This window comes from Arctopsyche grandis, chromosome 10 (genome assembly GCF_051622035.1).
Source record: "Arctopsyche grandis isolate Sample6627 chromosome 10, ASM5162203v2, whole genome shotgun sequence".
Lineage (NCBI taxonomy): Eukaryota > Metazoa > Arthropoda > Insecta > Trichoptera > Hydropsychidae > Arctopsyche > Arctopsyche grandis.
In genome coordinates, this window is record NC_135364.1 from 9,599,319 (window position 1) to 9,616,010 (window position 16,692).

The 16,692-nt window shown below is 32.7% G+C and overlaps 1 protein-coding gene across 1 annotated transcript in view; it reads right to left on the minus strand.

Annotated features, from left to right (window-relative positions):
* Mctp (multiple C2 domain and transmembrane region protein) overlaps positions 1-16,692 on the minus strand; it is a 76,698-nt gene that overhangs the window by 42,255 nt on the left and 17,751 nt on the right. Inside the window, exon 3 of the mRNA XM_077439425.1 lies at positions 1,846-2,051. Coding sequence (XP_077295551.1) covers positions 1,846-2,051 — 206 coding nt within the window. The remainder of the gene's footprint in view (positions 1-1,845; positions 2,052-16,692) is intronic.

A 16,692-nucleotide genomic window follows, 5' to 3' on the forward strand; every position in this document is an offset into this window, starting at 1 on the left:
AAAAAAAGTAAAAAGGGTACCGGAATGCCGTTCTAGTGCGTCACATTACAAAAAACCCTGAATATATGTATGTATATTGTCTCGTTTCCGAGATATAACTTGGCCTTCAAACTTGACTGATTTATCAATGTTTAATTTGTTGTGACTTACCACCCAAAAGTTGAAGAATAACATTCAAAGCGAAATTTGACAAATTTAGACAGCAGCTTAGCTTGGTGGTTACGTTAATGCTAACCATCGAGAGGTTACTGGGTTCGATACCGTGGGTTGAAAAATTTTTATTCCGAGTATTATCTGTAGTGCTGCTGGCCAGACTTGGATATTAGTGACTCCGATTCAATCGTTTACTATCGAGTTTGTCAATTTATTTTTTTTATTATGGAAACGGTTCCTCATCAAATCGACAAAAACTAACCTACCCACTATGTCACCACTATCATATATGTACATATAATATATATATATATATATATATATATATATATATATATATATATATATATATATATATATATATATATATATATATATATATATATATACATATATATATATATATATATATATATATATATATATATATATATAATATCGCTATTCTGTGTGTCTGTCTGAGATAACGCTTGCCGTACTATAATAGTCGTTTCGATTCGAAATACATATGTACGTCACCGTCAGCGCCATGTATTGAAAATTTATTTAATTAATTATTTTTTCTATTGGTGTTTTATGTTGTTTATATGTAGGTAGGTAGGAAGTTTTTACCTTTTTTTTCATATTAAACAATTAAATATAAATATTAAATTAAATATATTTAAAAGGTATTTGAAAAAATTCTGTCCGCGGACGGATCGAACACAGGAACAACACATTTATTTTAATTTTTTTTATATAACTTATCTAATATGCAAATACCCATGCGATGATATTTCATCGGGTACAACACTAGTTTGAATATAATTTTAAAATGTATATACATACGTACCTATACATACATATGTACAAGTTTAATACCATATAAGTCACTCAGGGGTATCTTTTGAATAATAAAAAATTTGGGTTCATCAGCTATGCCGCTTTTCAAGTATTTTATTTTTATTTTTTATTTTACATATATACCAGGAAGGCCTTACAGGTAAATCCCAATGCGCCTTCCTAGCCAATTACAAATACAAATGCAGCATTTTTTTTATTATAAGTCGTTGAATTGCGAGACACTGAAAAAACTCGCAAATTAACGAGACATCTATGAATTGTACATAAATTTTTATTGTACATCCATCAAATTTCAAATAGTGGTGACATAGTAGGTAGGAAGGATTTTTAGCCAATTTTTTTTCCGGGAACCGTTTCAACAATGAAATCAGAGAAAATTGGCAAACTCTGATAGGAAACGATCAACCTGGAGTCACAAATCCAGGTCTGACCAACAGCATACTCTGAAAAATTCATTTTCATTCAGGGATAGAACCCGGCACCTTCTTGACGGTAAGCAGAAGCTTAACGTCCGAGCTATGCTGCTGGTATAAAAAATAAATAAATAAAATGAATTCCAAAAATTACTTTTGTGATGACTAACCTCGAAAGGAGATAAAAAAATGACTTTTTTGAATATGTAATTCTATGCAATTTGATATTATTGAAATAAAAGCTCATTTTTAAACTACGACTCATCAAATTTTTTGAACTACACCCTGTATAGGGACCAATACGCAACTGTATTTGAACGTTAATATCCAACATCCAATTATACCATTTGAACAGTCTGGCTATAGATCCGCTAAGATAGTGTTAATTTGATTAGCGTGGGATTATAGTATTAGTACTGATCCGTTCCATACTAACTCTGAGTGTGTTGAAGAAGGAGTGTGTCTTGTTGAGGACGGATAAGGGCGCTCCGGAGCGACGGGGGGTCTGTGCTGAGCGAGCCCTCGGGGGGCCCGACGGGGGCCCGGGACCCGGATTGGATCCACTGGCCCCCGCACTTGACAGCTCTGATGCAGACCGGCTCAGTCGACCAAGTTGGACACCATCGGTAGCTCGAGGTCGACCTGAAACAACACCAAATCATCAATCACCATCATCTTCCACCCCTCTCGCACTTCTCCGAAATCCCAGTGCTCCAGCAAGCTGCGTAATACATGATTCCTGGCATACAATTTATAATAGCGCTACAATTTTTCTAAAATGTGATACGTTACTTTGAAAGCGTGTTGGCTTGCTTCATACTAGCGTCATTTCAATGCCTGTAACGAGGCGTCATTTTGACGCGTGATTGTCACTCTAAACGTCAAAAGGATGCTGCGTTACACACATCAGACGGATGATCGTGTGAGCCGACCTTAACGATCCTTAAAATTTGTGCATGTTTTTTTGGCTAGTGTGCTTTAAGTGAGGCTTGACGTTTCAATGCCAAGTTTACGCAAAAGCTGAAGATAAATTCAAATGCGTATACGCTTCTATTAAATCCATAAGTGAATGGTATCAATAGGTGAATGAATTCGTTGAACTGAAAGTAGGGATAGCTATTGAAACGTTTCACATTTTCAGATTCATATATTTACATATACAGTCCTACGTGTTGAAATAAAAACTATGGCAGTGGAAGAATTGATGAAAATATTATATTATACGAAGTGATGTGCGGGCAACATGTTCATATACATATACTAATTTGTTAATCCACCTTGAGTTTCCTCGTAGCTCCCTTCTAGCTCATTTGTAGACCAGCTCAACTGTCGTCGCGAAGAAAAATCTTGGCCACCTAAAGCAAATTATGTCTGACATTACATGGCGCCGATATGATACATCAAAAAATAAAAGCGTAAGGCGGTTTAAGAAAATTTGTAATGATGATGAATCACATCAGCGGCTGGGAACCTGTTTGTATGAAAAATTTCGCATCTCATCGGGGGCCTTCTGCCTGGCAGTCAAAATAAGCTGAGAGATCCATCCAAGCACGCTCCATAAATATAGCCGCTTTTAATATAATGTGTTTTGGTATTAAAAATGTTTTTTTTATGGCAACTTAAATTAATTTTTAACCTTAAGGCGACATAAAGTTTGTTATACAATAGAAAATTTGGTACGATAACGGTTCACTGGGAAGTATCTGCTTTTCTGATGGAACAATTCACCCGTTGCTTTCATTGTTACTTAACGCAATGAAATTTTCAGAAATGAAACTTTGACAGTATGAGTAAGAGTAAGATAATATAAGCAGTTAGATTCGCTAGCATTCAACTTACTCTAATACAAAGTACATAGAATATTAAATGGGAATAGCTTATATTAATTACATACGTCTACCCAATATTTTAGTGTTCATATATGTATGTAACGTAGTGTATCTTCAGTTTTAATATATTCCAAATGACGTTTTAGCTCATTCATACTCGAATACAATTCAAATAATAAATGATATATCTACAAGCGTAAATACACTTTCAACAATATGCGCCAGTTGTAATAATATAACAGCTTTAAAAGCTTTTAAACCAGCAGTATGGCTCGGTGGTTGCATTTATGTTAAGCACGGAGAGGTAACCAGATTTTATCACGTACTAATCTTTAATGCTGCTGGTCAGATTTGGATATTTGTGACTCCAAGTCGATCGTTTCCTATTACAGTTTGCCAATTTATCTGATTTCATTGTTGAAACGGTTCCTCCGTCAAATTGGCAAAACCATCTGCCCATTATGTCACCAATATCTGAATTTGATTTATGTACGATATGTAAAATAATTGATTAATTAATTAATAGTAAATTTCGTGTACTACAGCATCTTGAACTTCAGCGATTTTTGTAATAAAAAAATGCTGCAATATTTGTAATTGGCTATGAAGGCGCATTGGGGTTTACCTGTTGGGTCTTCCTGGTTTATATATACATATGTAAAAATAAAAATAGCAGAGTTTTGACAGCTCTGATGTTTTTACGAATGCTTTTAAATTCAATAATACATTAATATTTGCTATGTATTACGAATAAAGGTTATAAGTACTGTATTATATAGCTATTAAGCACAAGTTATTAATAGATAAGACTTTGTGAACTAAAAGATCTGTACCTATCTCAACAATGTCGATTTACTAACCACCCATAAAATCGCAACTTCTACTAGATACAATTTTTAGAATTTGGAAAGTTAACAAGCTTTCCTTGATTCAGTTTTCGGTGTCAAAAAATTATATATACCTGTAACGTACTATTTGCACATGTGTACGTTCAACGAGGAACATTTATGATGTGAGTGACATGACAAGATTGATCGAAAATGAATGTAAATATGAACAAGGCGTCCCCAATGTGGTCGCAGTATGTCTGAAATATTATATATTGTGTATATAGTATATTCACGATTTCCAGGAAATTAATACTGGGTACGAAAATACGAAAAGTGTTTTAATTCAAACTCGACTCATACGTTTTCCGTAGAAAAAAATCATTTAGAGAAAAAACGCAAATGAAGTTCGTCGAAGGAAATTGCTATATAAGCGTGTTTCACAGACGGAGGAAAATATTCACTCCAATAAAACGACACTCGAATATATAACCGCTTTGTGGAGTTTGAAGAATGTTTTTTATTTAAACATTCGCCGTAAGATTTTCGGCTTTGAAATTAAATTTATCAAGTTTGAGTTTGCGTTCTGTAGGAAACAATACAACTTTTCGTATCTCAGTTTGTTTTACATGGCATTATTTGTCAAACTCAAGTAAGTATTTCAGCAATTTAACTCGGTCCAATTTTAAGCCGCTTGATATATAGGCGGTGATTTTGTCAGATAGATTGGATTACGCGGAAACCAAAGCCCGAATTCTATGCAGCTGAATACAAACGATCAAATTAAACATAACATCTGAAAATTTTGCTAATTACATATTGATGGGCATATTGGGAAAAAATCGGTGCCAGTCCTTGAATATATGTTACAGTCGAAGTGTATTTTCAGTTCTAATATACATATATGTATGTATATTCCAACTGGCGTTTTAGGTCATTATTTAAATTTTATTCCAACTGGCGTTTAATTTAATATATTTTTTACGAATGATTTAGAATTCAATAATGCGCTAATATTTGCTAGGTATTACGAATAAAGGTAATGAATACCGTATTACGACAACTCTAAGAATGTGTTCAAAACAAAAAATTGATTTTCAAACACAATTTACTAATTGAGTAACGTTTTCACGAAAATCTAACCTCTCCATCTAACCTGGAATCAACTTATAGTTGAACTGTATTTTCAGTTATGATATATTTTGACCAGTTGGAATGTAATTAGCCAGTAGCATAGCTCGGTCGTTAAGCTTCTGCTTAACACCGAGAGGCGCCGGGTTCGATCCCATGAGCTGACCTCGATTGAAAAGAATTTTTCCGAGTATATTTTTAGTGCTGCTGGTCATACTTGGATATTTGCGACTTCAGGTCGATACTTTCCTATCAGAGTTTGCCAATTTTCTCTGATTTCATTGTTGAGATCCTTCCTACCTACCAAGTCACCACTATTTGAGTATGATTAATTTGCAATAAAATTTATGTACAATTCATGGATGTCTCGTTAATTTGCGAGTTTTTCAGTGTCTCGTAATTCAATGACTTGTAATAAAAATGCTGCATTGTAATTGTAATTGGCCAGGAAGGCGCATTGGGGTTTACCTGTAAGGCCGTCCTGGTATATATGTATGTAAAAAAATAAATAAATATGAATCAACTTACGTGGGTAAGACGGAATATATTCCAACTAGTCAAAATATATGTACATATTACAACTGAAAATACACTTATTATAATTTAAAAATTTAAAATACACTTATTATATCTATTACGGTAGTTAGTACCAGGTTAGATTGAATATATGTATATTCCATCTAGTCAATATATTTTACAACTGGTAGATACACTTCAACTGTATCATACATATATTATATCCTAGTGGTTATACGCGGCTTCGCTCAGTAATTGTTATATAAACCGTTTAAACATGGCCAATCTAATAGTAAACATTTTATTAAATTTATTTGAATAGTTGTATTTTATTTAAATTAATTTTGAATATTCATTTGTTGTTTTATTAAAATTTAACGTCAAGGAATCTACGATCTATATCTATATCTATCTAATTAAAAAAGTCTTTGGAAGGCATCCAACGTCGATAATGCTGACTTTATATTTACCTATCAATAAAACGCGAATGAATAGACCCATTTTTTCAGCATAAAGGCCGTTTCGATTGAACCACAAACTCAGTACCAGTGCGTGTAATGGGACGAAATGGTATAGAAATTTTCAGCAGGTATGAGATTGTAACAGTAATTACTTTAATACAGCTACAACCCGTATCAAAACAAAGGCGTAGGAAAGTAAATTATACCCATTGTACGAAAAATAAAAATATATTACATTGTTCAAAATATGTACATATGTATGTATCAAATTTCATAAAAGAAAATCACATTTTTCATATTATCACAGACAATCTAGGTTTTCATTTGACCCCACTCACTTTGAAATTTGAAATGATACATAAATGTGTACATATGTATATGTATATCGATGCACTTGATGACACGTCTCTGAACATCACGATCGTAATGTTCAGATACGTCTCGTGGGCATAGGCAAATAAGGCGACGCCCAAGGGCGGCACATTAAAAGGGGGCGACATACCGAAAAGGGGAAAATATCCAAAGTACTTTTAATTGTGAATTAAAAATATTTCATCCCGTTTAAATTTTCGTATTTTTGGACTAATAACGTAATAATGGACTTTCGTAACAATAAACAACGTGCGAATCGAACACAGAACTGACACATTTATTTAATTTTTTTTTAATTAATAGCTTATTATGCCATAACCCATGCGATGATATTTCATTGGGCACAAGACTCATAATATTATAATTATCAATTTTTTTTTTCGTTTATGTGTATAACTAGCAATAAATATAAGTGGTTGGCGTGTAATGCTTTCAACTGAGCGGTCATGGGTTCAATCCCTGGCCCGGTGTTACCGGTTGGATCTTGGACTTGGATTCCAGGTCAATCATTTCCAATCAGAGTTTGTCAATTTATCTGATTTCATTGTTGAAACACCAAAATTAGCAACATATCCTGTCTCGTTTCTTTTATACTTTGTAAATTTGTTGATTATGATATAAAAAATGCTACCCACTTTGTAAAATGTTTGTGTTTTTTTAAATACTACATAGTATTATTATAGAAATGTATTATTAAAAAAAATACAAATATGTATAATGGATAGAACAACTGTTTCGAAAATTATTTCAACCATATCAATAGCTGCTGGGTAAACTCTTGGTTTACCAACATATCAGAATGCATAGTTTTTTTGTACCGCTTTTATTTACTTGGTCTCTTTCATACATGTGTTTGCTCATGCAGCTTTCATACAGAGCAAACACATCTTTCCAAGGTCTTTCCAAGCCATCTAAAATAGTAATTGTGAATACCATTGATAAATAGAATGAACCGTATTTTCTTGTTTTGATATTTATACTTCCTTATTCCCTGTCGCTTACATTCCTACTATCGTTATTATTAGTGGATTTTCTCTGGTAACCAATCAAAAATTACGTGCGTTTCAGGAACAAATTTTAATGCGTTTTGAAAGTTTATTTATACATAAGTATATATTATTTTATGTTATAGACAAGTTTTTCGCGCCTCCTTTTTACTAATCCGCCCCCCCAGTTTGGAAATCGCTGCTGTTTAAACATAATTGATTATCGTTGTATGTAATGTTCAGGAAAGCGCATTGGGTTTACCTATTAATATATATGTATAAGTAAAATAAAAAAATAAATAAATAGTTCATATTTTTAGAAGTGCGGCATTTTAAACTTTGCCTAAGGCGGAATATAGTCTAGAACGGTGATTAATGATGTTCGCAACTTGTAATGATACATGTCTCGTCGTGTATATGAGTCGTATTTGTATAACTTGTACGGGAGTGTAAGGGTTAATTTCCCTTAATGACTTTTAAAATTTTGTTTTAATAATATGCATACATTATATTTGTAACATTTAATTATATTATAAATCGGCCCTTGAGAGTAGTCGAATTGGGTCACAATATATGTACATATATTACCTAATACATACGAATTTTCATTTAAACCAACGTAGTACCACGTCTCGAAATATTGTTTAGTATTACAAAGAGAAATGGGCAGCTTGTGATTGTATTACAAATAAGCCCAAAACCTGATACCAATCACACACGTACATATAAAAATCATTCACAAAAAAAAAAACAACAACACATTGAATACGAATATGCATACGGTAATGAAGTCGGAGCTCACGTTCTACATACTTATTACTTTCTTGGTGAAAAATCATTCTAAATTTGTAGAACGCGTAAAATAACAGCGCGAGGTACTACTATTGGCGAAACAAAGGCATGTCATAAAGGCCGTGCGTGACTGTAAATATTAGTAGCGTATTCATGAGTATGCGTCATGGTGTGGTTTATGGTCAAGGGGTTGGAAAAGTCGGAAAAGTCTACGCCTATACATCGAGTATTCATCACAAGTGCCAAACGTTTCTCTAGGTAATAATCGAAACCACGTGTCTGTTAAAATCGCCCCGTTGAAATATTCAACAGGGCGGTCAAAAAACTAGGGGGTAGACGGGGTGGAGAAATATCCACACGACGACGAATCATCTCAAACTGGCCGGAAAATTTGTTCCGGAATGCCAAACAACAAACAAATCTTTAACTAACAACCCACTGATTACATTTTGTACATATAATACATAATTCCAATTAGTGTTCCGACCCTAATCGGAACCTAATTACGAACAACTCGATTTTTTCCCATACAACGGATTACACGTTCTGAAATATAATATAGTATGCTAAAAACATAATGCTTTCAACGTAATTTTAACGAATTATAATTTTCTTGTCCATCTCAAAAGATAACGCTGCTTGAATTTTAAATAGCGTATAACACGAAATAATTAGGCACACTTCCTTATTAAATCATTTTACAAACACACTTTATAATATATTAAAATCTTTCATGGCAATTAACATTTATTACAATGAAAAATAAAATAGAACATACCTCAAATATTGTTTCAGTTAAACTGATGATCATTAAAAACTCAAATTTTGGTGCATTTTATTAAAATTGGATTTAACCCTTTACCTTATGTAAAAAATCCAGTTGTAAGTTAAACAATACTCCAAAATGAAATTTTTCATATTTGATGGGTGCCAAAACCATAACGTTTCTAATACCAGAAAATTAAGTTTTTAGGATAGATTTAAAACTGTTGAGATAAATAAACAATGCATAAATAATTTTTTTATTATACTATAATTCTTCCGAGAGGTATAATAATCATTGAAAGAGCAATCAATTAATATTATATATAAAAAATAAAAAAAAGCAAAACGTTGTAAGTGCCATAATAGCCTTGTATGTACCAATTTCATGAAATTAAATTGACAACTTGTAAAGGCGTTCTTCCCTCGACTTTCAGATATGGCTGAAGATATCGTCAGATTTTCAGTGTTAATCATCTATTTAGCAATATTCATTCAGTTTAAGTTGAACTGACAGTATAAGTAACAGTGCAACTAATAAGGAACTTAAAATGTCATGACTTGCTACTTCAAGTTTCTACCCCTAGAAGGCGATATTTTTTAATTTTTTTTAAGGGTGCTTGTAAAAGCACATACACATACACCACAAATCACGAATAAAATGTATTTGAGCCTATGTGGCACTAACAACGTTATGGTTTGGCACCCCTTATTTGTAGAAGGAAATACGAATAGATTTAGATGAAAAAATGATGAGATTATGAACAAAAATATCGATCAACATCCAAACGAGATAAAATGAGAAAATTCTTGCAAAGAAGGCTGGTTTTAGAAAATAAACGGCAAAGCAAAATTTAATTAATCATCCGACATTACCGGTAGATCGAATTAGAGTTTGAATTAACGGTCTAATAATACTCGAATTCCCCGCGTAGATGTGGTTGTGGTTAATTCCCGATGTTAAATAATTGTGTATTAAAGTTAAAGTTGTATGTTGTGAGACTATTTAAGCATTCGCCACAACCGTGCAAACAAAATAAAACTATGTTTTCGTTAGAAAATTTGAGTTTTTCTTTTTACTATACGGAAACACGCAACGAAATTTGTACGGTAAATAAGTACAATATGCAGGAACATTTTATTACACAAAATTTGTCTATTGGGACATAATGTACGATCTATTATTCGAATATAATACAAATGTCTCTAATATAAACGGATACTTTTTAACAGTCAGATTAAATATTATTTAAAAGTTTGGACCATTGTGGCATTACATGAAAAACCTAATGGGCCACATTAATATTTAAGGCATTTGATTCGTATGCATATGCCGACTTATATATACATATTATATATGTACATGTTACCAATACCGATAATACCGAATAAACCGTAATACCGATAAGTAAAAAGGTGAAGCTTCAGCGCGAAAAAATTGGATAAAATATATATTGGAGGGCGAAAAAATATAATATTGGAGATGTAAACATCACTATCGAAACGTGACCATTTAATACGGCGATCAATATACCTCCTCGAACCAAAATAGATATATCTATGTATAATAAGATAATACAACACAGGGAATTTATTTATTTAAAGTTTTGACCATGGTGGTATTACAGGAAATCGTATTACGCCACAATCGTTGAAATATATACATTTGTATACAGAAAAATACATATTTATACCTAATACATAAAAAATAAGAATAGAAATAGCCACAAAACATATGTATAATAATGGTTAAATATAAGGATAAAAATTGGTATAAGGTTAACGTCTACCTTTCGTCCATTCTTCTAGCCACGTGGCCCGCCCATTGACATATTTCAATCTCTGTATACAGTGAAGAGATTGAAATGACAATGGGCGGGCCACTTGGATAGAAGAATGGACGAAAGGTGGACAAAATAAATGCTAGAATTGTACCCGAGAGAATGCAAATTGGGTAAAAGGAAGACCGCAGGGAAGATGGGTAGACGTAGGTAGAGTTTCGCAAAACGAAGACAAGTGGAAACGTGTTGGAGAGACCTTCATCCAGCAGTGGATGCCGAATGGCTGTGTGTAGATGATGATGATGACATAAGATTGAAAATGTACAAGAACCAGCCGTGAATATAAAACATCCCCGTGAAGCACAAAGCAAAAAGAGAAGATCAAAATTCACTCATACATCACATTCAATTATGAAAATAGTGATGAGCGCAGGCTACCAGACATTTATGTTAAAATAATTCTGGTATCTACGCTCAATTAAGAAAATATTACTTTAAATCACGGCAGCAACGATTTCATTAAGTAGTGGGATAGCTCTTGGAAAAGAAACGATAAAGAGCTGTCCCAACTGTTCCAACTACGACGGGCATGACCTATTACCACGTAGAAGCTGGAGAACAAAACGAATTAATGAGATGATTCTCATAAAGTTCAAGGGAATGATTCAAAGGAAAGGAATAGGGTAGAGGTATGGGTAATACCCATACTCTTTCCTATGTATGAAACGAAAAATTGCCTTTTGCACATAGTTTTATTTTTAATCAGACATAAAACTAACTATATAATCAAACAACTGAAAATATGTTTTCTAAATAAAAATTTCATATACATATGTATGTATTATATATTCTTTGTTACTTTTCTTTGAAAGCATTGACAGTATCAACCCCCTTCCTGATTAATTTCCCTACCCAAAATATAAAGACCAAGTTGCAAAAACTTCCATCATACATACATATCTTAAGTGTACGCCAGCCAAACTATTAGAATATTAAAAAAACCTTCGAAATTTATGATCAATATTCATAAAATATAAAACTTATAATAGAAACATTTAACATTTTAAATAAATATGTATGACGTCACATCTTCGACGGGTTACAAAATTTTCAACGAATTCCGTAATATTTAACTATGAACTATACCAATACATACTAAATACATTACGAACTAGTATTTGGTGTAGCCGCGACATTTAATAGTTTAATTCTATATAGATATACATATACTTACATACATATACATATAGTGTGATACTCAAAACTTGTCCATCACACATGTTTTCATTTGAATATGCAAAGATTATTTCATGTATAATTAAAATCAACGTACGATTTCATTCTATTTATAAAATAAAACATAAAATAGTGTATAAACACGTTTAAATATTGGAAAAAATGAATAAAAGCGGTGTCGTGTTTGAAAATCGTTTGGCGCGAACGGCACGAAACGTGGAAAATTGCACGCGTTTTCACAACCGTTCATACATTATACCACTTACGATCCTGAATACCTTTTTTTCCCCACCCTTGTCCCCCAAGATATAGGGTTATTTTTCGAGCACGGTAAGCGGATGATTTTAAATCTGACGGGGACTTGTCACAACCTTTGAAAACGCAGGTTTCAACTGCATGAATAATTTACGAGTCTTCAAAAGTCTCGACTATACAGAGTGAAATCACGGAAAGGTTCAAATTCACTCGCTGAAAAGCTCCCCTTTCATACATAATGAGGGCTTCAGTTGACGTTGGGGTCCCACTTAAATGATTATTACGGGACCCGTGAGTCGTCGAGATGATAAACTCCGAGAGTTTTGCAACATTAATTATTTATGAGAAGTTGCGGTGCAGCGTTTCGCTCTTATGACGATATTCTGTACAATTCGAAATGCTTATATTATGTATTTTGATGTAACTACACCCAAATTATTAAAATGTACAAAATGAGATTATTGACTTACAACTACATACATATGCTTATTTGAGATGGTGTATAGATATTAACAATACGATGCGAAAGTATGTCGCTTTTGAAATCGCTATAAAGTATGACATTATCATAGGTCGATTTTTATTGACTTTAAATATATTATTATTATAACTAGCAGTGTGGGCTAGTGGTTAGCATCTTATCAGTATCACGGGTTCGATTCCCACTTCATAGAGTCCTGTTGTTGGCCAGGCCTTGGTTTGTCGAAGTCGATCGTTTGTTATCAGAATTTGCCAATTTTTCTGATTTTCATTGAAACGGTTCCTGTAAAAATTGGCAATCCCTCCCCAATTTCTATCAAAAACCTAGAGTTGTTCAGTGTCTCATGATTCGCCGAATGTATACAAAAATGCTACAAAAAAATTTCTCCATAGATGTCTCGGGGGATGATACAAAAATATTTGTACTGTATACAATGCTTATTGATCGTATTATATAATTAAATATGTTTGCAAATGTAATTTGCAATATTTAACCATAGATATCGTCTACAAAAATGTAAAAGTACATAATGACTACGTATTATATGTAATTTGATATGTTTCTTGATCTGTAAAAGTACACTCGTCGCTTTGGATGCAATCTGTAAGACCAGTGTACAGAATTAATTGAATAAATAAAATAAAATAAAAAATATGTACATATGAAGAGTGATAGAGCAATATCAATCCCAATGTTAGGTGTCACCATATTAGACTCAAACTACACGATGTATTAAAATTACACATACTTTGAGATGTTACAACTTTCGATATACTCATTTGTATGTACTAATTACTTTAATCAATTCGTCATTGGTCGACTGTTGAAGTATGATTCCAATTTACCATATATTTTTTGTTCCAACAGTTGAAAAAAGACGGCCGATTTGGAAAATGGTTTTCATTACAAGTTTTAACCCTGATCTTTCGGTTAATGAGTACGATGCTTTCTAGGTGCTAAGTTCAAATAAATAAAACATACATATTTCCAAAATTTAATAATTGAAAATAAAGTTATCATAGAAACTTTTATAAATATATTTCTACATGAGCCCAGCTTAAGCGGACAACTGCACATAACAACAATATGAAAAATACTCATTAGTACTTTCTATATGTACACATTAATATGTTCCTTAATGTGTATGTGACGTATATGAAACAGCAGCAATTGACACAATCTATTCATATTATACATCAGTACATGTTACCGAATCATATCCAGTAGAAAAGGTTTTTTTTGGCCACTGTGGAAATATTCACGCACGATGTGACGAAGTAGTGGCGAGGGTACCCGTACTAACTTGCCATGTGCATATAAATATTTGCAGAAACGTCATGTAAGCAATATGTCGCCATATCGTTGCGTTCTGAAATGTATATGTACATATGTAAGCCGATTTTTCCTTGCACATTTCCAAAATAAGTATAAACGTGCCGAAAACGAGCGGTGTTGTTTAGTATGAATAATATGTAGTAGTAGTCTTTTACGTACAGTGTTGTGCCGAGCTGTTGACGTGCAATGCTGGCTGATATAAACGGACCTTTATGAGGTATGATTCAATTACACAAAGTATACTGATTATGGAAAAATAACTGTTCAAACGGATATTTATATTGAAAAATATTATAAAACTTTCTGAGATGAGATTGTTAAATTACAAACAAGGCAAATATTTCATTATTAAATAAAATCTGTGTGCCGAAATTAAATAACATCAATCTCGATGAAATTTCATAGGTATTTACTTCAAAAGAACGGTAAACAAGGGGATTGCAAAGCGAAACAAAAGCATATGCGCAAGGCGAAAAATATTATTTTCAACATACAAATTGAACAAGGAATGTATATTATTAAAAAAAATTATACGTAGTATAAAATTTCGCAAGAAAAAATCATTCAAAGATGAAATCGAATAAGATGTGCAAAATTGGAAATTTCATTATTTACATAATATACCTGTGTATGTATGTACATACATATATAAATGTTATTTCACCGGAATTCAATTCGTGTATAATATATTTATAAATTCAAACCGCTGAACAATCTTATCATAGAAAATAAATAAATGGAGCGTGCTTGAAAAAAAATATATATATATATACATATGTATATATAATATAAAATATGGAAAAACGAAACTTTGTGTTGATCGTTATGCCAATAAATGGGATGAAAATTTATGGCAAAATATGCTACATTTATGCGCATACTTTTTTCGGTAAATTATTCACGACGGGGGGGGGGCACAACTCTACATATAATATCATTGACGAGAGCAAAATTTTCAAAAGAACATCGTTATGGCTAATAACGTTCATATAATAATATAAAACACATAAAACGAAAGCTCACCGACAATAAATTATAAAAAACGATGCCAAATTGTGATAGGAGCCACGGAAGCCATTTAAATCAACCAGATTTGGATCGACGTTCGAATTAAATTATATCCACCAGTTGATTAGCCCCATGTTATTACTCAAAGCCTGCGAGAATTTGAACTGTGACCTATCGACTTCGACGCTCCACTTTTCAGTTAAGCTGTCGCTTTTCGGATACAAATGTTATGTGCTTAGCTTTCGAATATTGTAACAAGGTATACGGTGTGTTACGTAGTTGGTGAAATACAGGAAAAGGTCGATTTCGAAGGGCCGGTTCAGGGCAGGCTATAAAACAGGGAAAGAATAGGTGCACGCAGAAACCGCGAGACCCGCTGAATTTCACAGGTCGCGAACCAAAGTCATTTATTATTTAGGGGTGGACGTTTATGTCAGCATAGAGGTGTGAAATATACAATACACATGTACATATATATAGTATATACTTTAAGTCGACATAAAAAGTGTGACCCGAATGCTTAAAAAGCTTCCATCTTTATTTCGGTGCGATAAAAAATTTTACGTTTCAATTTTTGCAACGATGTTTTCTCTTCGGACAATATTTTCCGATGACAAATTTGAGTGTGTTTTTATGATATATGTACATACATACATATATATGTATGTAGTTGAAATTTTTGTATGTACACCTAAATGTACATATATACATACAAAACACTGACGATTGACGATTAGGTCAAGCGAATCGCTTTTAAAAGGTTTCTTCGTTCAAATTATTAAAATGGGGAAGTGTCTCGTTTCTTGACGGCTACAAATGGGCAGAAATTTGTTTGACTTTCAATTTATGTATAATTATGTTTTTTTACAATGAAGCCTATTTAAGTGTGTATTTATGATTCACCAAAAAAAAGCATTTATGAAATTTTTCTGAAAGCTTTTAAGAAGATTGTCTTGAATCTAAATTATACCCATATAATGTTTGTACATATAATAATATTTTAAATTAAGAAAAACCGAAATTGATCACGTCTTCTACATATATATTTTTTTTATTTCAATCCAATATGTTCACTCACCTTAACAGATCGCTCCAAAGCGACGAGTGTAGTCATAAAGATACAATACGATCAACACAAGCATTTATACAATGCGAATTCATAAAAACATCATCCATAGTGAAATCTATGCAGAAATTTTGGCTATGGAGAATTTTATTATAAAAATTGGCGAACCTCAAGACGCTAACTAACTTGAGATGGAAAGAAGATGCCAATAAAAAAGAACCGTTTCAATGAAAATCAGAAAAATTTGCAAACTCTGATAGAAAACGACTGACCTGGAGTCACAAACCAAGGTCTAGCAGCTAGCTAATGGGAATCGAACCTTGACCACTCTCCTTGAAAGCATAAATAATACAAAAAGGAGTATATCGATAGTCTTGATTTTCCGTTACGGTCGATGTCCTCATTTCGTTCCCAACATAATTTTGGATGGTCGAAATCTTGAAAC